Source organism: Vitis riparia, chromosome 10 (assembly GCF_004353265.1).
Source record: "Vitis riparia cultivar Riparia Gloire de Montpellier isolate 1030 chromosome 10, EGFV_Vit.rip_1.0, whole genome shotgun sequence".
NCBI lineage: Eukaryota > Viridiplantae > Streptophyta > Magnoliopsida > Vitales > Vitaceae > Vitis > Vitis riparia.
In genome coordinates, this window is record NC_048440.1 from 1623107 (window position 1) to 1646942 (window position 23836).

The 23836-nt window shown below is 28.4% G+C and overlaps 1 protein-coding gene across 1 annotated transcript; it reads right to left on the minus strand.

Moving 5' to 3' along the window:
- Nucleotides 1–241: 241 nt before the first annotated feature.
- LOC117923420 (receptor-like protein EIX2) lies at nucleotides 242–3349 on the minus strand. The gene has a single exon (XM_034841690.1). The coding sequence runs from the start codon at nucleotides 3339–3341 to the stop codon at nucleotides 369–371; it is 2973 nt and encodes a 990-aa protein (XP_034697581.1). The 5' UTR covers nucleotides 3342–3349; the 3' UTR covers nucleotides 242–368.
- Nucleotides 3350–23836: the final 20487 nt, after the last annotated feature.

A 23836-nucleotide genomic window follows, 5' to 3' on the forward strand; every position in this document is an offset into this window, starting at 1 on the left:
GAACACAAAAAGGAACACGGAACTTGGGTGCCCAAACAAGAGCCAAATAAAACCGGAGGCTCCAGCCCCAACAATTCCATCCATTAATTGTATCAAAAAAAGGAATTGTACGTTCTCAAGGATTTGATGTCCCTCAGATCCTGAAATGAATTATAATTTAATGGTGATTGATAAATAAGATAGAATAGGTTTGGCTGATTATTCGTGCTGCTAACACAATATTTAAAAGCAATCAAGATCATAAGAAATAATTCCCAAACATGAATTTATTTGTGTCAATGGCAGGTTTACAATTTCTGAGAAATGATGTTTTCATCTTAAAGAATGTTCCCATATTTTCTTCAGCTGCCACAGTTTATTTCAAACACCTACACCTCTCTTGTCCGACGGGCAACATTCAGTGCCACAGCCAGAAGGAGCCTATCTTTCATTTTCTCGACAAAACGAAAATAAGCATACCGCCATGAATTCTTGATTATCAAAGTGCCACAAACTCCCCAGAATCCTATGATGAATCCCAGTCCCATGCTAACAAAGAACCATGGCAATTCAGAGTCATCTCCCTCTTCATCATCTTTGTCTTCTCCTTTCCCGGTTGGAATTGTTCCATTGTTGTCATGGCACTCTGTCGTTAGAGGAAATCCACAAAGTGCGAGGTTGCCCTGGTAAATAGACGAATCAAAGGTTTGAAACTGGTTGCCTGTTGGGATTTTCCCAGACAAGTTATTGTGTGCCAGATTCAGGTGAGCCAAAAAGGTCATGGAAACCATGGTCATTGGAATTCGACCAGAAAGTTTGTTTCTTGATAGGTCTAGAGTCTCCAACCACTGCAAGTTTCCAATATTTTCTGGTATAGTTCCCCCCAAATTATTGCTGGACAAATTCAAGGTTCCCAGTTTCAGAAGGCTTGTTAGTTCTATAGGAATCTCTCCTGATAAGCTATTATTGGACAGATCCAGACTATTCACAAGGTAGAGAATGTCATAGTATTCCAGTGCTCTTCCTTTTGCAACAAGTTTCAAGCTTCCCTCATACCGTGCTAGATCATCATCCGAAAGTTCAGATTTGAAGCCACTCAAGTTCCCAAAACAAGGAGGAATGAATCCTGACACATTGTTGTGTGAGAGGTCCAGTATGTGAAGCGCGGAAAGGGCACATATTTCTGAAGGAATTTTACCGCTGAAGAAGTTGGACCGCAAGGCTAAAATCAATAGGGATGACATGCTTTCTCCTATCCAGGATGGAATGTTTCCAGAAAATTTGTTATCACCAAGATCAAGGCTTTCCAAGGCACTGCAGTTTTGCAGCTGGGAAGGAAGTTCACCAGAGAGATTGTTATCGGATAGCACCAAGAATCTGAGTGCCGTGAGGGAACCCAGTGATCTTGGTATTGTACCTGAGAGGCTGTTGTTTGACATATCTACAATATACAGGGAAGGCATCTTGTTCCAGAACTGAGGAATTTCTCCAGATAAATTATTATTAGAGATAACCAAGGTGATCAAAGCCTGTAGATTACCTATGGACAAAGGAATGCTACCATTCAGAGAGTTCCGAGAGATATCTAAATCTGTCAAAATGGGCATTACTTGACCGAAGTTCTGAGGAATCGGTCCAGAAAATAAATTATCCCTCAGATACAGTGTGCTTACATTAGACGACCACAGTGGGAGAGGACCATCAAAGAGGTTTGAACTCAAATCAACATTGGCTAAGTAGCTGAACACTAATGAGTTTGGAACTCTGCCACTTAATTGATTATAAGCAATGTCGAGTTCACGGAGCTGCAAATCCAACTTCCATAACCAATCCGGTATAGTGCCTGAAATTCTAGCATTATTAAGCACTACAGTGGTCAACTCATTTTGACTTCTGAGCCAGGTAGGAAATTTGGGACCCAATTTACAAGATCTAAGGTTGATGTATGTGAGTTTGAAAGGAGGAGCCCAGTCAGAGGAGATGTTGAAAACCAAAGAAACATTTGGAGAACTTCTAGTAATCGACAGCTGCTTTAAGCTTGAGAGGTTGGCAAAATGAGCTTCTGTTATGACACCTTCCCATGAGTTCCCATTGAGCTCTAGCACGACCAGTGATGAGAGTTGTCCAAGGCTGTCTGGGATGATCCCACCCATTTGATTCTGCGAGAGGTACAATTCCTGTAAAGAGGATAACCTCCCAATGGATTCTGGAATTGAACCGCTGAATGAATTAGACCGTAATTGAAGGTATCTTAAATTCTTAAGATGCCCCAATGAATCTGGCAGGTTTCCAGTCAGTTCATTGAATCCCAAATCCAGATTCTCTAAGGTGCTGTAAGAGCATGCAGATAAGCCATCGAGGAACTCAGTTATCTCACCAGAAAGTTTGTTAACAGAAAGAATCAATGTCCGCAAATAGCACAAATTTCCCAGTGTTCTCGGAAACTCTCCTTCAATGTTCGAATTCTGGGACAAATCAAGTAGCTGGAGAGAAGTGAAGTTTTGGAATGCATCTGGGAGTCCACCTTGGAGGTTGTTGGAGTTGAGATCAAGGTACACAAGGCTACTGAGATTAAATAACCAGTGAGGAATGGTGGAGTCAAACTCATTGTTTGAGAGATCAAGAATGGAAAGAGAAGTAAAATTGAGAAATGGAAGAGAAAGAGAAAGGTTGGAAAGTTGACAGTTGGGCATGTGCAACTCCAGAAGAGAAGGTAAAGTATTAATGGTCTCAAGCCAGTAGGCTGCAGCCTCGCTGAGATCAATACCTCCCAAGTTAAGGTACTTCAAAGAAGAAAGGCCTGACAGCCATTCCAGGCCATTCTTGTTTGGTTCGATAGAGTATGTGTTCAGATCAAGGTAGCGCAAGTTTGAGAGGTTTGCAATATTTGGAGGGATCATACCACCAAAGGATGCTCCAGAAAGATTGAGATATCTCAACTTCCCAAGTGATCCAATGAATTTAGGAATTTCCATTCCCCCAAAATTATTCATGCTGAGGTCTAGATAATTCAGATATTTCAAACTGAGCAAAGAATGATTGATCTCACCACCCAACTCGCTAGCTGTTCCATCGCCCTCCAAACTGTTTGGGAATGGGTTGCCAAGTTTGAGCTTGATGACGCGTCCAGTCCTGTTATTGCAGCTAACTCCTCTCCATTTACAACAATCTTCTCCGACCCAAGATGACAGCCGACCGGAAGGATCTGCGAGGCCTTGTTTGAACTTGAGAAGTGCTTCCTTCTCAACTTCTAGGCAATCCATGTTCTGATTGGCATCACATGAGCTGAGTTTAATTGTTCCTTGGGACAAAAACCCAGATAGTAGGACGAGGGAAAGAAATTGAGTAATGATATTGCACATGATTATGTTATGATCAAAGTGTATGTAAGAGGAAAAGTTTCTCTTCTATGCAACAGAATGCTGAATTAATCTACTTATAGAACAAATTAGGTGCCTGAGGGGAAGATTTAGTTGGTTGATGTGGTTAGGACATTTGACCCCCACATGGTGGGTGCGAGCAGTCAATATGGAAATGCTTTGCCCTTTTTGAGACGCTAGAATGTGAACATCTTTATAGGTTACGATGTGAACATTAGAAACTCTACGAGGAAGTGTCGACATTCAATACCTTGTTCCAAAAAGAGGAAGAAGTTTCTGATATCCTCACCAGCTCCTAACTTGAGAACTCTATTCCCATTTGACATTATCCTGATTCCTGACTGCTATAGCCTAAATTCGCTATCAGTGATAATGTTAGCTTCTTTATACACATTTATGACTTATGATCTTGTCAAATAACAAACTACGACAGCCCGACTCCTGGTGGGGGTTGTTAGCAGCCACAATAGAAAAATTGAACGGGGTAGGGAATTTCAGCTGTTCAGCCTTCCTGTCCTTAATGAAAATGTCTTGTCTTCTTTGTTTTGCAGTGTGCCCTCTTTGACACGCTAAAGTCTGAACATATTCTTTAATAGGTCCAGATGTGGACGTGAAAACTCTACTAGAATATGTAACAATGTCATGTTCTAAGAGGAAGAAAATTTCAGACTTTAGGCATCTGGAGCTGCCGGCCTTGGTTTCGGTTGCTAAAGTCTTGCTCCTATTTTGGTTTAGAAAAAGACGCATAAGTTTAATAATTCAAATGAAATTAAATATGTGAAGAAAAAAACATCCTTTCATATCTTCATTTGCTATTCTAAACTATTGACTTGTTTTACTCTATATTCCCCTTTAACACAATTCTTACAATTATAGCCAAAATTTGCTATAGAATAAGAGGAAATGTGTTTGTTTATCAAAATGCTTACCTATCATCTTGTTGAAAGATTTATTAATGTCATAAATATTTTGCATGCCATTAGAATTATTTATTCAAGACCCTGTATTTTCATTAGTAGGAACATTTCTGAATCACTTTCAATCTTCATCTGCCTTATATCGCCTCCTCTTGGCGGTCAGAGACCATCTCTCAAACCGATACTTCCCTCGAAATCAAACCTAGTATACGTCAAAAAAATAAAATAAAATAAAATAAAAATTACATAGAATGCATAGTGACATTGAAACACATGTTGCATTTGGATGGTACTTGGAAAAATCAAATGGATATTTTCAAATTGATCTATAGACATGAATTTACAAAGTCATGTAGAAAATGAACAATAGACAAATGCACTAGTACCATTAATCATAAAAAAAAAAAAAAAAAAAAAAAAAAGGTAGAGATGAACATGCACAATAACAACAATTAGTGTATAGTTGTTTTGACTACACTGGTCTTGGAGATTGTCTTGTGTTTATGTACCCTATATAGAGCAAAAAAGCATAGGAACCCATAGGAGAAGAGAATAACAAGTTGGAACAAGTGTTCAAGGTGGCTAAGACATAGAAGGCAAAGAGGGTAATTCTAGAGAAATTGGAGAGGAAATACGACAACCCAAATGGGGGAAATGAAGACAATGAAAATGAGGGAGTTTCAACCGTATAATAATAAATACATGATACATGAACAATTTATTAAATTTTTTCTATAAAAAAACTTATATCATCTTCAAATATTAATTTAAAAAAAAAATAAAATAACCATTAAAAAATGACATATTATTGTCAATTGAATACACATTAAAAAAAAATCATGTTTAAAATTTAGATTCAAAAAACAAATTAATTCAAACCAATTTTTTTGTATTTATTTGATTTTAATTTAAATCTTTTTTATTGAATAAATTAAGAATGAAAAATTAAATAACGATAAGTTGTTAAAAGAGAATCATTATCTAAATCAAGTTTTTTTATTTTTAAAAAAAATAATGATAATTTTTTAAAAAGAGAAACATTATATTAATTAAGTTTTTAAAATAAAATCATTGTCTCGATCAAGTTTTTTTTTAAATAATAATAATTTTTGAGAAAAACATTATTTAAATTAATTTATAGGTTGTCAAGAAACATTATCTGAATTAATTACATATAATAATTATAATATAAGCGCATATAATACAAATGATAAGACTATATATTTTTGGGGGAAAAATGTGTTTAACTACTTCATATTTTTATATATAATATAGATTTAATATAGATAAGCAACTCTCATCCATTTAAATTAATAAAGAAATAAAATATAAATATCTAAACTTTTTAACCGATAAACTTTACCAAAGTCACTTTTTTTAATAATAGATAATGTTTTCGTTTTCTTTCTTTCTTTCTTTTTTTCTTTTTTTTTTTTCTTTTTTTTTTTTTTTTTTTTTTTGGTTATCTTTGAATTTTTCTACCTAATACTCCTATTATAAGACATACATTTTTATAATAATTTAATTTTCTTCCAAAAATTTTTTATGGACAGTCAAATGTAAAAGGGAAAAAATTATAATTTTTCTTTAATTTTATTTTCTTATATTTTTTTCTCTTTATTATTAATATTTCAAACTTGAAAACTCTAGCGAAGTAATTTTAAATCTACTAGACAAGATAAGATGATTAAACATACACCATCATTGCAAATTATCCCTTCTTAGAAACTCATTTTCTTTTACCGTGTCATCTATAACTTGTAATATAATCACTAACTAAACTAATCTTGTTTTAAGCTACAATTATATAGTCTAGAGTGCGATCCTTCAGTCATTAAACAGAGCATGGGATGTCAACTTTTTGAAGGTATGTTTTATATATTATGTAACTTAATAATTTAACTATGGTAAAACTTGTTAATTTCTAATCCTTTAGTAGATTTTGTTTATAAATTAAATTGAAAATTTTCTAAATACTCTACATCCTACTATTAGTCCTTTCTTCCAATTGAAATAATGATATATATTTTTAAAAATTGTTTTTTTATTAACTTAATAGCTTTTTTCATATATGTAACTTTTTTGCAAGAGAAAAAAAAAATAATTCAAATCATCGCAAACATAAACAACTAGTTGGAATAACCTTTTGTAGACCCCAAAAATTGTCCAAATTTCATTTTTACATTAATTTTGAGCTCAATTTTATCCTTAAATTTAAATCCCAATTACATATAATATATTTTAGTTTACTTACACCCTTTAATTCTTAATTTTTATTATTATTATTATTATTATTATATCTTATATTTCTTTTTCTTCTTTTTTTCTTTTTCTTTTTTCTTTTTTCTTTTTTCTTCATTTTTTTTTTCCTTTTTTTCTCTCTCCTCTCTCTTCTCCTCCTACCCCCAAGTCATGGAGACACACCCCTCTCCTCTCTTCCTTTTTCTTTTTGCCTTTTTTCTTTTTCCCTTTTCTTTCCCATTTTTTTTTCTCCGTTTTTCCTCCCCAAACTTCCACACAATGCCGAGAACCCATTTTCTCCATTTGTGCTTCTCTTCCACTTTTTTTCCCCACTAAAAACCTTTCCCACAAGCTCTCCACTGCCACACGCTCCCCACCTTCTTTTCCCCATTTTCTCATATTTTCTTCTTTTCCTTTTCTTCTCTCATTCTTCTTCCATTTTCATTCTCTCTCACTACCACTCACCGAAACACCTCACAGAGACACGACCTTCTCTCCCTCCCCTCTTCCCCCATTTTTTTTCCTTCCATTTCTTCTTTGTTTGGCTACTCTTCCTTCCACCGGGAAGACTACCGACGAGTCGTCGTGGGCGAGGCTCTACCGACCAGTGACCCCTTCCCCTTTTCTCCAATTCCTTCACATTCCCATCACACCCATTTTCCATTATTATTATTTTTCTTTACTTTTCTTGATCTGATTCTAATAGTAATTGTTGTGTGTAAGATTTGAATTATTATATTAATATAAAATTTTTGAGTTTTGTTAATCAATATGGAATTTAGGATAATTTGTTGGTGGTAAATTAATATGAAATTTTGAATAATTTATCGTCAATGAATTAATTTGAAATTTGCTAAGTTGGGTTAGATTAGTTGATAATTTATATGATTGTGCTAATTTGGACATGGTATAATATTATGATATATTTTGGATGTGGGTTTGCATATTAAATTAGGTTGATTTTGGTTGTGGATTTAGGTTTGTATATTAAATTAGGATTGAATTATAGGATATTAAGTTTAGGTCTAATGGAATTTATTTTAATTTATCATGTTTGGGGTTTAATTAATTGAGTTTATATTTTAGTTATTAATTTGAAAATTTTGGATTGGGCCCTATGACATGTGAGATATTTTTGTTGAGTTATATTTGCTAATTTGGGTCCATCTTGATTGACAAAATTTGTTATACTAATTTGAAATTTGAATTTGGGTTTGAATATCTATTGTGTATTTTATACATTTATAAATATTTATATTTGGGTTATTTTTGTTTTCACATGGGCCCATTCTGCAATTATGTTGGTTAAGTATGAATTTATGATATATGGAGTATAGAATTTCACGCAAAAAAGTGAAACTCAAAAAACTGTAGGAAGACATTGAGCTTGTTGTAAGCTTATTTTGGTACATATTTGATTTCAAACTTATATTTGGTTTTATTTCTATTGGTTTTTGTAAATATTTGTTTGTGTATATTTACTTGTTATGTACAAAATTGAATATCGAACAAACCGCAAATTTTGTTTAAATAAGATGAATAATTCAATAAATATATTTTAATAAAATAATAATTTTAAAATATTCTTCTTAATAAAAGAAAGTTTTTTATTAATTAAAATTCAGAAAAATGCTTTTAGAAAAATCCCAAAAAATTGTTTTTAATAGAATTTGAAATTTTGTTTTTAATAGTAATTGTCCAAAAATTTCTTTGTTTGATAAAAATTGTCCAAAAATTGTTTTGTAAATAAAGTTGTCCCAAAAATTAATTTTTAATTAAAAATTCTTTTGCAAATAAAGTCATATTTTTTTAATAATTTGTATAAGTCACTTTTCTTAAATGAAAATAAATCAAAATACTATTTTTAATAAAATTGTAAAAATTCGTTCCTTTATGGTAAAAGTAAGTAAAAATAATTTTTACTCCCAAATTAAAATTTTGTAATAAATTCTTTTGATATAAAAAGTGTAAATAACTTGTTTTGAAAATTAAATACAAATGAAATTGAATCAAATCATTAATTGAAAATAAATTAAACTTCTTTTTTTGTAAATACATAAATTGAAATCACTAATTCAAAATTGTTTTTAATAAAATCATTTAAAATTTCTTGAAAACTAATTCTTTAAAATATCTTTTTTTCTAATTAGTCCAATAAATCAATTTGCATAATTTTATTGTCATTTGTTTTATACATTCTTGTAATTTTATTTTGTCATCATCTTTGTGTATATTGTTTCGTTCCTTTAATCTTAGTATTCATAGTTAATTAATTAATTGTCACAATTCTCTTAATTCGTTTAATAGAGACCATACGTATACGGGCTTAGAGGGGTGTTACGACTCACCATCATAGCTTTCCAATAAGTAACTTGACCCCCGAATCTAAATTCGATTTTTGCAGACATATCTTTTCCAAATAAGGAGTCTTTCTTTCTTATTTTGTTTTTCCTTTTAAAACCAAAATAAGTGGCGACTCCAAGTATTTTTCAAAAAATCAAATTTTCACCAAATAAAAAACGAGTATCGTCGTCGAGTGGGAACACACGCAAAAAACGCGGGTCCACACCCTTAATAGTAATTATAATGATAATTGCTCAGAATGTATGCAAGAAAGCAACTAAATTAATTTATTAAAAGAATACACTACAACAATGTTAGAATAGAAAACTTATAAATTATGGCACAATTGTGTTTGTTGTAATTTTACATAAATGGTGACTATAACAACATATTTTGTATGTTCTATCTATTTTTCTACGAGTCCATCCACATCTAATATTATAACATAACCTTACAAAAATAAAAACTTAGGTGGTGTTTGTTTTTTTTACTTAACTCTAAATATTAAAAAGTAAAAAAAAATCAACCTATTATTTTTTCCATTTAAAAAAAACCAAATATTTTGATTTTTTTTTATTCAGTAAAAAATTTATACTAAGTTATGAAAAAGTAGAAAAATAAATGATCTAAGCAAATTACTTTCAACAAAAAGATAAAAAAAACAAACGCCTTCTTGCATATTTTCCCAAATTGAACATTAACACGGAGTGTTTACATATTTCTATTCTTATATTCAATGCATCCAACAAAATTGTGCATTGCCTTTTCCTTTTAACTTAAAAACAGTAATGCAAATTTGATTGAAAAAAATAATCATTGGAATAACATTGTATAATTTTAAGTATCTCAAAAGGGGATAATTTGCTTTGATAGCAATTGATATCAAATTTTATAAAATAATAATTTATTTTTATTTATTTAAGAGTTTTAAAAAAATTTTAAAAATCAAAAATATAAGTTTACCACTAACAAACTAATTTTGTACATGAAAAAAAATAGAAAGAATAAAAATTAGATAAGTATGAATTTTAAATACATTTTATAAAATATTTGCAGGTTTTTTATTTAATTTTATGTCATGTTTATAAAATTAAATTTATTTAAATTCTAATATATAATAATAATAATAATAATAATAATAATAATAATAATAGAATGATTTTTTTTTTTTTTTTTTTGCATAATTTTGCATTTGAGATTTTATTAAATATTTTTTTGGTGATGGGTTTGTGTTTGAGTTGATTTTGAGATGGCATTATGACCTTTTACCACAACCACGTTGTCCAAATATCAAATCCTTTCATCGATTGGATTTCACATAATTGTCTATAGCTCTATTGTGTGAGTGGATAGGCAATGCAAATGAAAAAAACCACGATCTAAATGCTAGGTGTGGCCTCCCTACTTACACAAATGTTATATACAGACTAAATAGGAAGACATGGATTATTTGGTGATGGGTTATCTTGGTTTGATTTGGAGATTTTTTTAAAAAAAAAATATTTGAATTAGGATTTTTATGTTTAATAATGTAGTTACTAATTTACAAATAACTATACAATTATTGAAATTATATATGTTATTTAATTATTGATAAAACTACTTTTTTATTTAATATATCATTTGGGCCTGGTATGATTTGGGCTTTGAATAGATTTGGATTTTCACACCTGGTATGATTTGGGCTTTGACCCATATTTGGATTTTGACAGAGATTGAGATTTAGTTTGAGCTTAATAACATGGGGACGTGGATATTGAAACAAATTGACGATATATTAAATATTGAAGAAGATGCTTCAGACTTGATTTTGAAAAGCTCAGAACTCATTTTTGAAATTTTCTATTTATCCATCTCTTAATTTTTAGGATAATGATTATTATTATTATTATTATTATTATTATGAGAATTATTTCCGACTTCAGGATAGAGAGTGTTGGTGCATGGTCAACAATGTCCTTTCCGACTAGCTTCCTTCAGCTTACCATTTACTCGAAGGAAGCTAACCAAAAAGGAAATCGGTGGCCATGCACCAACAGATGGGTCAAAGAAACAAGGAAAGCTGAGGAAGGCACTTAAAAGCAGTATCGTAGGAAGCCCATGGGATGAGAATGCATGCGAACTGAGGATTATGTCCCACTTTCTATGGTTCATTCCAAGGGCCTATGGTGATCTGGATATGTCTCATCCATGGCCCATGAGCTATTGTCTTTAAGAATCTCCAGCAATACGATAAGGAGAATTTAGAGTATTTATCAAAAGTCAAAACGTTTTTTAAAATATATCTTAAAAAATAGTTTTTAATTATTCACAAGAATAAAATGCTATTTGGGAGTCAAATATGATAAGCAGTTTTGTCCATTTGTTCTCTATCAAGGTACTATGCACTTATATTTATATATAGTAAAAAGGTTTCCAAAGTATCATTTATATCTTCAATTATTACTTAAAATACTTTTAAAAAACAATTGAAATACTTCAATTTTTTTCCAAAAAATAATCCTTTTGTAGAAGAAATTTGAAATGATGAATCAAAAAATTTTATAGAATCATGAAAAAATGAAAGATCCATCAAATCTAGCCATACCATTACATTATATTAACAATTTTAAAAAACTATTAATACTATATCATCTTAGCATGATGGCAATCGGAAAACTATGTCCCCATCATCTAGTGATTCATGGCATCTCTCTTTCAAGAAGGTAATGGGGATTCGACTTTCTCAGGGCGTAGGAAGAAAGGAAGTTGATCATGGATTATCAATAAGCCTAAAATTGATTCTTTTTAGGTCAATGCCTGAGTAATGGGAATAATAAAATGTAAATCTGTTGGCAATTGTTTGCACTAGTTCAAATCCAACTCAACCCAATAATTCGTTAATCCAACAAGAAATGCTATAATTCATTTGTTAGAATTGAGAATCCAAGTTGTAAGTACATGCACATCAGTTGCAATGTGTCCCCATAGTAAGAGGCATAAGAGAACCAATTAATAATAATCACCATGCCCCCTAAGGGACCCACCATGTTGCAGAGTATTAAATAAAACTAGAGCTACATTATCATCACTTCAAGGCATGATCTAGCTTCGAACAACTAATAGGAAACCTAACCTATGGAACTGACAAAAGCGCAATGGCCTAACCCCATATTCCATGGTTTCCCATTGTGAATGCACCGATGTGCATGGTTACACATTAGACAAGACTTATGTTGAATCATGGCATTAGCTATTGGTTAGTCATAATTCACTAAGCTACTATGTTGTATAAGCTTTCAATCTTAAGAGAATATTAAGCTTATGCTAAAAACATCAATGGCTTTAACCTACAAATGAGACCCTAAGGTGGTTATATATTCCCTATGGATTGGGGTCACTGTTAATGGAGGTTGAAAACAATAAATATACCTAAGTTAGGTACCATCTCATGGGTTTGAGACAACATATTCTTTTGGGTGATGTTAAGGACATGTAACCATAAAATCCATGGTCGCAATAATTCCTTAAGTGAAATTTGACATATGACCTTTGTGAGTTAGAGTATGTCAGTTGACACATAATAGGAGAATTTGAGACTCAATGATTATAAAGGTAATCTTGATAAGATTATAACATCTACCTCATTAGATTATAAACACCAATTCATTGAGAGTCTATATGCAATGGATAGTAGGTTACAAACTCAATAATTTTAATCTATTTATATATCATTTTAATATCATAAGATACTAGAGTGAAATTGATTCTCTATAATGGGATATTAAATCAATTTTAGAATTATATTTTAAGGTAGTCAACATTTTTCTATAGATCTCAATGTTCCCTAATTGAGCTCATATTCCATGGTAATACTTTTATTGACCGTTTAGGATTCCTAATTCATATGTGTGCATAAGAACATTTTAGTAAGTACATAAAATTACACAAAAACTTATGAATGATTTTTTTGGATAAGGCTAATCACTTAATTTAAGCCCAATATGACTAGTTAACCAATTAGGACCCAATGGATTAGATTAAGTGACTCAAACCCAATATGGGTCTAAGTCACTTAAGCTTATAAGAAACTCTATATAAACCCCATTAGGGATTTAAGATTAGACACTTCAACCATTCTATCTTCCAGAAGGAGAGAACTTAGCCTCCATTCCCAAGTGAGAATCTCACCCTTCTAAAGTGTCAAGATCAAGGAGAGTGTTATTGGGCAAAAAATTGCAAGGTTTTCAAGATTTGTACAATCCTCTTCTTTGATTGGAACTCATCTAGGAACATTTAGATCAAATGTGTAATTTTAAAGTCCTTAGATCTATAGTTTTGCCTTATCTATCGCTTCTATTACATAGATCTAACATCCCTATAGGATTGGAGATCATGCACCTATGATCCAAGGGTATCCTAACATTTGCTTATCCCACAACTCTCCCCGTAACTTTCATTTCTTATCCCTCGTGTTATGCATTACTTCATTCGCATTTGTTGAAGCTCTCATCATACTTCACAACAATGAAATCTTCTTTTAAGCCTATTTGTCTCCTTCTCTAACGTGGTTGAAACCGACTCTTTGCAACTTGCATCTTTCTCATCTTTAAACTTGAAATTTAACTTAAAATATATCTAAGATCCATGATTGGGGTCTTAGCAACAATTTGAGTTAAGTTAGGTGAGTTGTGCTTTTATATTGCATAATTCATTCTCTAAATATGCCCCTAGAGCACATATTTTGGCTTCAATCAAAACCTCACCAAAACTAAGGTACACACAATAACAAACTAATTAGTCTATCATTATTTGTTTGTCTTCTGTTTTCATCAACTAACTTGACTGTTAAAGAGGAGTTGGTCTAAGTGACTCGACCCTATCCTTTGTTGTCTTTTTATGTTGTGTTGATTAATAGATGGTGCTTAGTCAACATTATTAAGAGGAGGACTAAACAAGGGTATCCAAAGCTATAATGCTTGGTTTGAAGCCTTCAAGATATTGAAACCTTGGCTTAGAATAAACTTGAAGATAGGAGACGTGGTCCAACATTGAGTCAAACCTCTATAAAATCAAAGTTTAAAAATTAGTTGCATTACTATAAAATCATACAAAATTTCATATAAAACAAAGAAAAATGCAAATAATTTTTTTTTATCACAACGTATAGGAATTGATGAAAATAGTTATATTTTTAATGTTGACTTTATTTCATGATCTCAATGTCGGTGTATGCTTTTTTATTGTTTGATATTTTTATACAGTTTTTATATTGTTTTCTTAGAATATGGAGTTTAATATGTGTATTATTAATTGTTTTATTATTTATTCATGTTTCATACAAAATTTTTCATAATTTTTGTGATTTTTTATTTTGACAAAAATTTCCATCGATATCAATATTTACCTAGATGTTTCAGTAAAATCAAACTACTAACATTGCCATCAAATTATAAATTTATCTAGGTAAACCTACAACTTCAAGTTATAAACTTAAAGTTAAAATCACAATTTCATGAAAATTACCAAAAAAAAAAAAAATGTTACTTAAATTTGCAATTTTATATGAAAATTTTTATATTTTTCATCCTTTTTTTATTTCCTGTCCATGCTTGATTTAGATAAGTACCAATGAAAGAAAAAAAATGTCAAAAATTGATTTTTTTTTTTTCATGTTTAATTTTAATATAGAAAATATAAAATAAAATCAAATATGATTATAATTAGTTAAAAAATAATACATATTTAAATTATTTAATCCTAATATAAAAGAGACAAAATAAATAAAAATGAATTTGATATAAAAATAGTTTATAAATTTTATTTTATTTTTTTCTTTCATTTTCTACTTCCTTTTACTTTTTGTACATTTTTTTTGCAATTTTTTTGAAACTAAACATAGGGTTGGTATAGTATTTTGAAAGAAAGCTCTACTAAATTAAAGAAGCATATAGGTAACCAAAACTTCCATGTCACTAAGAAAGTGAGAAATTTGGTGAAGGGCTGCTAATGGAAAGAACCGAGTGGAGAGAGTTATAGCACATGAGAGGAGTAGCCACAAATTTAGTAATAGATTGGGTTCAAGTCCAATAATGTGAGTGAGAAGGAGACCTTACCCATTGAGGAATAGCTTTTACCTAAAGTTGTAATCCCTCACTTTTCGAAAGGTCAAAAGGTCGGAACCCCAGGGGACCTAACCCAGGCTTTTGCCATTTCTAAGTAAAACAGCTAGAGTACTATGGCCCCATTGCCCATGTTGTTTCTCATCAAGGTCTCTTGTTCAAAAGTATTAATAATAATATTAGAAAATCCTAAGTCATTGAATGGGTAACTTGTAATCTCACTTTTGGGTGTATATAACAAAATCTACACCATTGAATAAAGGTTTCGTGTAGCTTCTTTTCAAAGTTTTTGTTCAACAATAATAATAATGAAAAATTTTAAGCTATATATGTTTGGTTTCTAAAAAATACTAGAGAAAATGCGATGAACAAAAAAATAGAAAGGAAAATAAATAAATAAAATTAAAAATTAATAAATTATTTTATATACATTTTAAATTCATTTCACTTATTTTTCCTCTTCAATGAAAAAATTAGTTAATTTAAAATTATATAATTTTTTATTTAATTTTAATTATATTTGATTAATTTTCTTTCCTATTTTCCATGTTGAAAGCAAATATGGGAAAATCATTTTCCTTAATTTTTATTTTTTATTTTTTTAGGCTATGTTTAGCTCCTGAAAATTTTGAGGGAAAATATAAAGGAAAGAAAATAGAGGAAAAAAGTATAAAAAAATAAAATAAAATATAGATTTAAAGTCAATAAATTATTTTTATTTATTACTTCAAACTCATTTACTATTTTAACTCATCGATATAAAAATTAAATAATTTGAAAATGTGTAAGTATTTTACTAGTTTTTATTATATTTTATTTTTATTTTATTTTTCATAGGACAACAAAGCATAAGAAAATCATTTTGCTTAATATTTTTTTTTACTTTTCCTTAATATCTTCCCAGAACCAAACATAACTTTAATATTTTGGGAACCAAACATAGATTGAAAGTGTCAAATGGGTATTTGACAAAATTCCTTAAAAGAGAGGTGCATATAAGTTCACTTTAAAGTGCCCAATTCAAAAAATAAAATAATTTATTATTATTATTTAATATATCAAACGGATATAATATGAAACCTATGATCTTAATTCTTAATTTGTATGATAAAATCTAGATAATTAATTAAAAAAAAGGGAAATCTAGCTGAAAAAGAAGTATATGAAGGTAGAAAAAAGGTAGAACTTTTTATCAATGACACTTTTTATTGGCCAACCAAAACGTATAGTTTCCCTTTACCATAATATAATAACAATAAATAAAAGACATGGTGATTGTGAGATGTGTTCAAAGACAGGCAAACTCTTCTGGTCTCCTTCCAAAAACCAGAAAGGGCACGCACTATGGCTCATGAATCTTGAAGGCGCTTTAATTATTGAAGGCAGTTTGGTCTACCATCCAAAACAGCTTTCTTTAAGCTTACTTTTGCTGTCACGGGTACTACGCACACATGGGGCATTCATGTTGGTCACATCACTTCATTCTTCGTAGCCATATGTGTTTGCGTTCACTTGCAATCCATTTTGGTTTCAACCCAATCCTTGTTTGGGTTTCAAGAGGAGGAGGGTTTATTTGAGTTCTTCGGAATGAAGGGAAAAAAATGATACATATTTATTCATAATTTGGTATGATACCTATTCGCTATCTTAGAAATTTTTTTTTAGTGTAATATCTCACTAACTTTAGTTTTTAGGTTAAAATCAAAGAGTTTAAATTTAAATTTTTTAGTCATTTACAGGGTAATGGTAATAAATTTAATTTATTACTTAATGATTTAAATTGAATTTAAATTAAATTATTAATTTAAAACTTATTACTTAATTCTTTTTTTAAATATTAAGGTTGTTTGATGAAATTAATTTAAAATTTATTCCAAATTATCAAATTAACATATTTATCCTCATAAATTATAACTGGTACAAAAGAGGTCGAGTAACATTGGAGATTATGAAGTAGTAAAGGAGATTATGGAAGTAATTAGGGTAAATAAAAGTAAAAATGTAAAATAAAAATATAGACTAAATAATACATTAATTGTTTTTACTTATTACTTAAATTTGTTTTTTATTTTAAATTATATCATTAAGTTATTTGATCAAATATACTTAATTTACTTAATGATTTAAATCAAGTTATTAAGTCACTTTAAATTATTAAGTTGATTTTATTGATGAACTTTCGTTTGCATATTTAAAACAAGGTTAATTTTAGAATTGACAAGTTAATGATAATGTTTTTATGTTTTCAAAAATTATAAACTCGTTAATAATTAAAAATAATTTCAAAATGATCATAATCATTATTTTTATTTGTTCATGGCATATAGTTAATTTTCATGTACAAAGCTATTATTATTATTATTATTATTATTTTAAAAAGGTGGGACCACGATAGGGAAAGAGAAAAATGTGAAGCAACAATGGCATATTGAGTAAATCTTCCAAATGAAAATGTTTAATATTGAGAATGTACCCTTAGAGTGTGTTTGATACTAATTTTAAAAAACACTTTCAAATGTTAGAAATGTTAACAATACTTTTTATAATTATTGTCAAACATACTTTTACAGTATGTTTAACGATAATTTTAGAAAACGTTTCTGATATTTATAATATTTAAATGTTAAAACTTTTTAAAAGTTAAAAATATTGGAAGTGTTTTTTAAAATTACAGTAAAACAAGTTATTAAAATTTATAAATAAGCATGGTTAAAAATGAAATTTTCCTTAAATTTTCAATTCTTAATCAATTAGGTAATGTTTGGGTTGAATATTTTATATGTTATTATTTTATTAAGTCGGTGTGATAATAATTATTGTTATGGTTAAAGATAGGAACGATGGAGATATTATTTTAAATCCAAATCAAATTTAGATTATCTAATGGCACTGAAAGCAATGAGACAAAACCCTTGATAGAATACAAAGGAAGTGGAGACAAACATTAGTCTGTTTTTGTGTGTGAGTTATTATCAAATCAATCTTAAGAAAGATGTGGTTTGACCAATAATTGGTTTGACTGATCTTTGCCCATTATTATATTTGAATTTTCAATATCTTTCAAATTCTACACATGGGATCAAATCATTTTAGAGAAATTTGCATAGGATTCATAAAAATCTAACTTTTAAGGGGAACAAAAAATGATGTTTTCACGGGATTTAATCCTAGCATTTATATATATATATATATATATATTAAATAATTTAATTTATGCATAGTTTGTTTTTTAACTAAATAAAAAATATCAAAATATTTAACTTTTTATATTAAGTTAAAAATGATCTATTGACATTAACTAACATTATTAAATTAAACTTATTTATAACAAGTTTACTTCAATTATATTGATTGGTATGGATAGATTACTTTTAACTGAATAAAAAATGTTAAATATTTTGATTTTTTATATTTAACCAAAAAATAAACATCACCTTAATTTTATTAAAATCCTATTTTATTATTTGAAATTAGATACATAAATCACAGGTCTAATTGAAAACTTCAATAAAATTGTTTTTCATTTTTTTAAATAAAAAATCATAAATGAAATTTGAGTTGATCATAAATGATAATTAGATAAAATATGAATATAGTACCTATATAAAAGGTGATTGTGATATTTCATATGAATTAGGGAGAAAAGTTTTTAACATTGTAGATATAGTCGGTTTCTTCTAACCCTATAAATACATTTGAAACTATAGTAATCTTGGGTTTATAGCAAAGAACCAATGTGAAAGAAAGAAATATCTAAAAATTTAATTATTAAAATAAAACTAAATTATTTTCGTTCACAACACCAAACAAACCCCATCACTCAAATCAAAACCTCCATTATAAACATAAGTGATTTAATTTTAATTGCAATCAACATACTTTTTCCTTTTCCCCTTTTGTAGCGAACTCTTTTCATGGAAGATGTCATGGGGCATCCTCTTGGATATATTCAAATGAGAATCATGCAACATGGTCCTAGTAAAAAAGAAAGGCTACTTAGCAGCGACCAGCATGCATGTGGTAGCTTGGAATTAAAGAAGGCACAGCAACCTTTTGCATAGGTCCACTTGAAGAGGAAGAGTCAGTGACAGCTGAAAAGGAGTTATTCTTCAATTAATCTTGTAATCTATCAAGATTGGACTTTGTTGTAGTAGTGGTACCAAATAAAGCAACAGACCACCTTCTTTTTCTTCTCTTTAATCAATTATAAAAAAATACCCATATGGCATCTAGATAAGTTATATTTTAATGAATGATGATATTTCTTTTTTCAAGCACTCCTCTATGTTAATTTGGTGCTATAAAGAGATATAATTTTGGTTCAATTATGTGCTAATTAAGATCCAACTACTTTTTAGGGCGTGTATATTGGGGATTTTTGATAATTGTACCGTGAATTTAAAATTATTATTTTTTAAATACAGTATATAGAAAAATATTTTCAAATCTACGATATTTTTTTGTCACTTTGAAAGGTGTCCCTTTAAAAGACATTTTCTATTATTTTTATATCAATGATACATGTTCAAAAAAATTGAATTTACATTGAAGTTGTGTATTCAAGAAACACCTTCTATAATTTTTATATCAATGACACACGTTAAAAAAATTTAAATTTACATTAAAAATGTTTCTTCAAGAGACATCTTTTACTATTTTACAAAATTGAATTTATATTAAAAGTGTCTCTTAAATAGATGTTTTTCACAATTTTCATATCAATTGTATAGTAAAAAAATTGAATTTTTACTAAAAATGTCTCCATAATAAACAATTTCTATAATTTCATAAAATTAAATTTAAATTAAAGGTGTCTCTTGAAGAGACATATTCAACAATTCTCATATCAATCATCCATTGAAATAATTAAATTTATACTAAAGGTGTCTCTTCAAAAGACATATTCTACAATTCTACAAAATTAAATTTAAAATAAAAGATTTTCATTCAAAAGACACTTTTAATATAAATTTAATTTTTTCGATAGGTGACTAATATAAAATTTGTGAAAGGTGTTTATTCAAAAGATACATATAGTATAAATTCAATTTTGTGGAATTGTAGAGATGTCTTCAATATAAATTCAATGTTTTTTTCACTGTGAGGCTTATATGAAAATTATGGAAGATGTCTTTTTAAGAAACACTTTTAGTATAAAATTGATTTTATGGTATTGTGGAAAATATATTTATTTAGTATAAATTCAATTTTTTTTAACATGTATGATTAATAAAAAAAAATGATGGAAAAATGTCTTTTGAAAAGACACCTTTAATATAAATCTAATTTATGGAATTATAGAAGGTATGAAAAATATGGAAGGTGTTTCTTCAAGAAACACTTCTCAAAGTGGTAAAAAGTGTCATAGATTTATCAATAGTTTTGTAACTACAATATTTTAAGATTTTTTTTTTCCAAATTACCATTTTTTAAGAATTATTTTTTAGGCTATGTTTGGTTCCCATAAAATATGAGGGAAAATGCAGGGGAAAAAAACTATAAAAGAAAAGTATAAGAAAAATAAAAAACATATTTTAAATCAATAAATTATTTTATATGCTACTCCAAACTTATTTGTCTTATTTTTCCTCTTCTATGTAAAAGTTAAATAATTTTAAAATATATAAATTTCTATCTAATTTTAATTATATTTGATTTTCGTTCTTATTTTTCATGTCGAAAACGAATATGAGAATATTATTTTTCTTAACATTTTTTTCTTTCCTTAATATTTTTCGCGAATCAAATATAGCCTTAAACTAGTTGTAGAAGTTAAAAAAGCTGGACGGGGAGGTCAACCAAGTTAATGATGAGGGTCCTCATTTGAGAAAATAGCATAAAAATCTCTCTAGAGTCAAAATCCATTTCTATATGTTTTTTTTAAATAATTAGTTTCTAGCTTTATCATTAAACATAACATATTTTAGATAGCACAACAAATGAAATGATGTCACGTGTGCATAAAGTAATTAGACATGGTCATATGTATATGAACCAATGAACCAATCATAGTGTCATGTTTGCACACGGGTGATTTATAGTACAAATATATGGCACCTGTAATTTGTGTATGATTAAGTAATCCCTCATACCTAACATCAATAAAATATCACTTCGATCATCGTATAAACTTGATGGCACTAAGCTAAATTATACTCCTTGAATGCCATTCATAACTTAAGTAGATGTAAAGCATTTGAACACTTAGCCACCAAAGACTTTATTTAAAAGTGTTCATTTAATAGATTGAGAATGAGTGGGTGCAGCTAACAATTAAAGATGGAGAAGGGGCATCTTATGGAGAATAAAGTCCAATTTGCTGACTTTATAAGGATGACAAAATTACTTTTGCTATTTTTCTGTATATTTTTTTAAAAAAATAAAAAATACAGGGATTTTAAGTTGGTCTCTCATGATTTTTGTGGGGTCATGTGTTGTTGAAGTTTTGCTTGTCTTGGTACTTCCTAAAGTCTACCAATTAAAATTTTAATACAACAGCCCACATGCTACATCTTCCATACTAAAAATATTTTGGAATTGTTGGTCCACTTAGAAAATTATTGCAAAGAGACTTCAAAAAGAGAAACAAAATAACAATCATGGTATCTTTTGATGTTCTAATGATTTTTTTAATTTTATATTCATAAGTTGCATTGTATGCAACTTTTGAAAACAAAAAAAAAATAGAAATGTATACTTGATTGATTTGAAGCTAGGTCAAGACCTTGTTTTCAATCTTATTTTTTATTTTTTAATTTTTAGCTTTAATTAGAAGTTTGAATTTCCCAAGTGTTTTTGGTCTCATTTGGATCTTTTTGTTTTTGGCTTCAACTACAAACCAAGAAACCAACATCATAACCTTAAAAAGAAAATATTATGTAGTGAATGTTTTATTAAATATTAATTAATTTTTTATATAAAAAAAAAATGACTCCTACCACAAACAATATTTTCTTTACTATTCATCTCAATTATTTTTAAGCCAAAAAAAATATTCTTATAAAATTACCCATAAAGCTTTTACTAAGTCAGGAGAGCTTTTGGCTTTAAAAGGAAATAATCAAAATTAAGGATGGTAACAAGAGGAGTTTACAATGGGTTACCCATATCCCAACCCCACCCTATTTATTTAAAATAATTACTATTCTCATTCCATTAAAAAAATTAAATGAGGTAGGATAAACATTTAACTTTCTTTTTATTTTTTTTGAAAATTTTTCAATTTTTTTTTAAATATTTTAATTTTTTGATTACATTTAAATAAATATATTTTATAAATAATTAAAGTATTATAATTTTTATAACTTATTTTATTAAAAAAATATTTATTATTATTATTATTATTATTATATATATTAAAAATAAAAAAAATGTTAAATTAAATTAATTTTATATAATAATTGAGGCACTCTGGGACAAGGTAATCATCATGAGTTTTTAAAAAATCTTAAATTTATCCCACTTATTTAAATTTCAAATTCATTCCATTAAGAATAAGATAAAAATGGCAGAATAAAAAACCCCTCATTCTTTATATTTGCTTTTGCCTCATTATTTTATCATATTTACATCACAAAAAGATCAACAAGAAATTGATATTAAGAGGATTTCTCTTTTAAATAAGATGATATTATCAAAGAATGTAAAAAAAAAACTATATTATATATAAAAAAATTAATTGCTAATCTTTACGAATTCAAAATCAGTGACAGTCCATAGTGTTCACCAATGAAGATAAATAAATAAAAACCCTAATAATCATTAATATAGTAAAATCACACAATATAATTCAATAAATGTAGTAATATTGGCTTGGGGGATGGTGAGATTTGATCCCAAGTCAATGTCCAATCATCCAGCAATAATTAGTCAAATTTTGATCAAAACTATCTTTGAAAAAAACAAACAAAACAATCATAACTAAATTTATTATAAATTAACTATTATAATAAACATATTATACAATCATTAATAAATTTTCAAAAATTACTTCATTACTCAATCATGTCCGTTCATAATTTTTTTTAGAATGTCAATATAACATTACTTGATGTGATGAAATTTTATGGTCTGAATTATATTTTAAAAATATTTTTATTAACAATATTCACATTGTTTGAAGAAATTTTGATTTTAAAATTGGGTTTGATATTCAAATGTTAACGCCATGTTTGACCCGAAAGTGCTAAGGAAAAAATGTTAATACTAAAATTATGTTTAGTTCCAACAAGTGTTATATGGGGAAAAAATATTAAAAAACATAATTTTTTTTATATTTAGTTATCCTATGAAAAAAATAAAAATTAAATAAATAAAATAAATTTATTTTCAAATTTACATATTTTCAAATTAATTATCTCATATATGGATTGAATTAATTAAAATGAATTTAGAATAATAAATAAAAATAATTTATTGATTTTATTTATAATTTTCACATTTGCTTCTCTTTTTTTCTTTTTCTTTTTTTACATTTTTCCTTGATTTTTCTCAAACCAAACATAACCTTAAAAACCCTACAAACATCCGATGAGAAAGCAATGTCCCGTAAACCTAACCATTCCTTCACAAGATTCATCCACGAGGAGTGAGTCGGGTCTAAAAGTTTTAAATATTCGTAAGCCTATATTAAATAATTTTTTTAAAATTATTCTTTATAAAGAACTAAAGTTAAATCCACAAGTACTCGAGCATAAATCTTTATATCTTATGTTAAAAAATATCAAATTAGTTTACATGCTTTTCCTAATGGACCGTTAGTCTGTTAATCTAAATTAACGCAAAATTTTGGATAAAATAATCCATTTAAAAACCAGAGAGAGTAATGTAAAGTCAAGACTACTTTAAATGTTTGAGGACCAAAATTAAGACACGA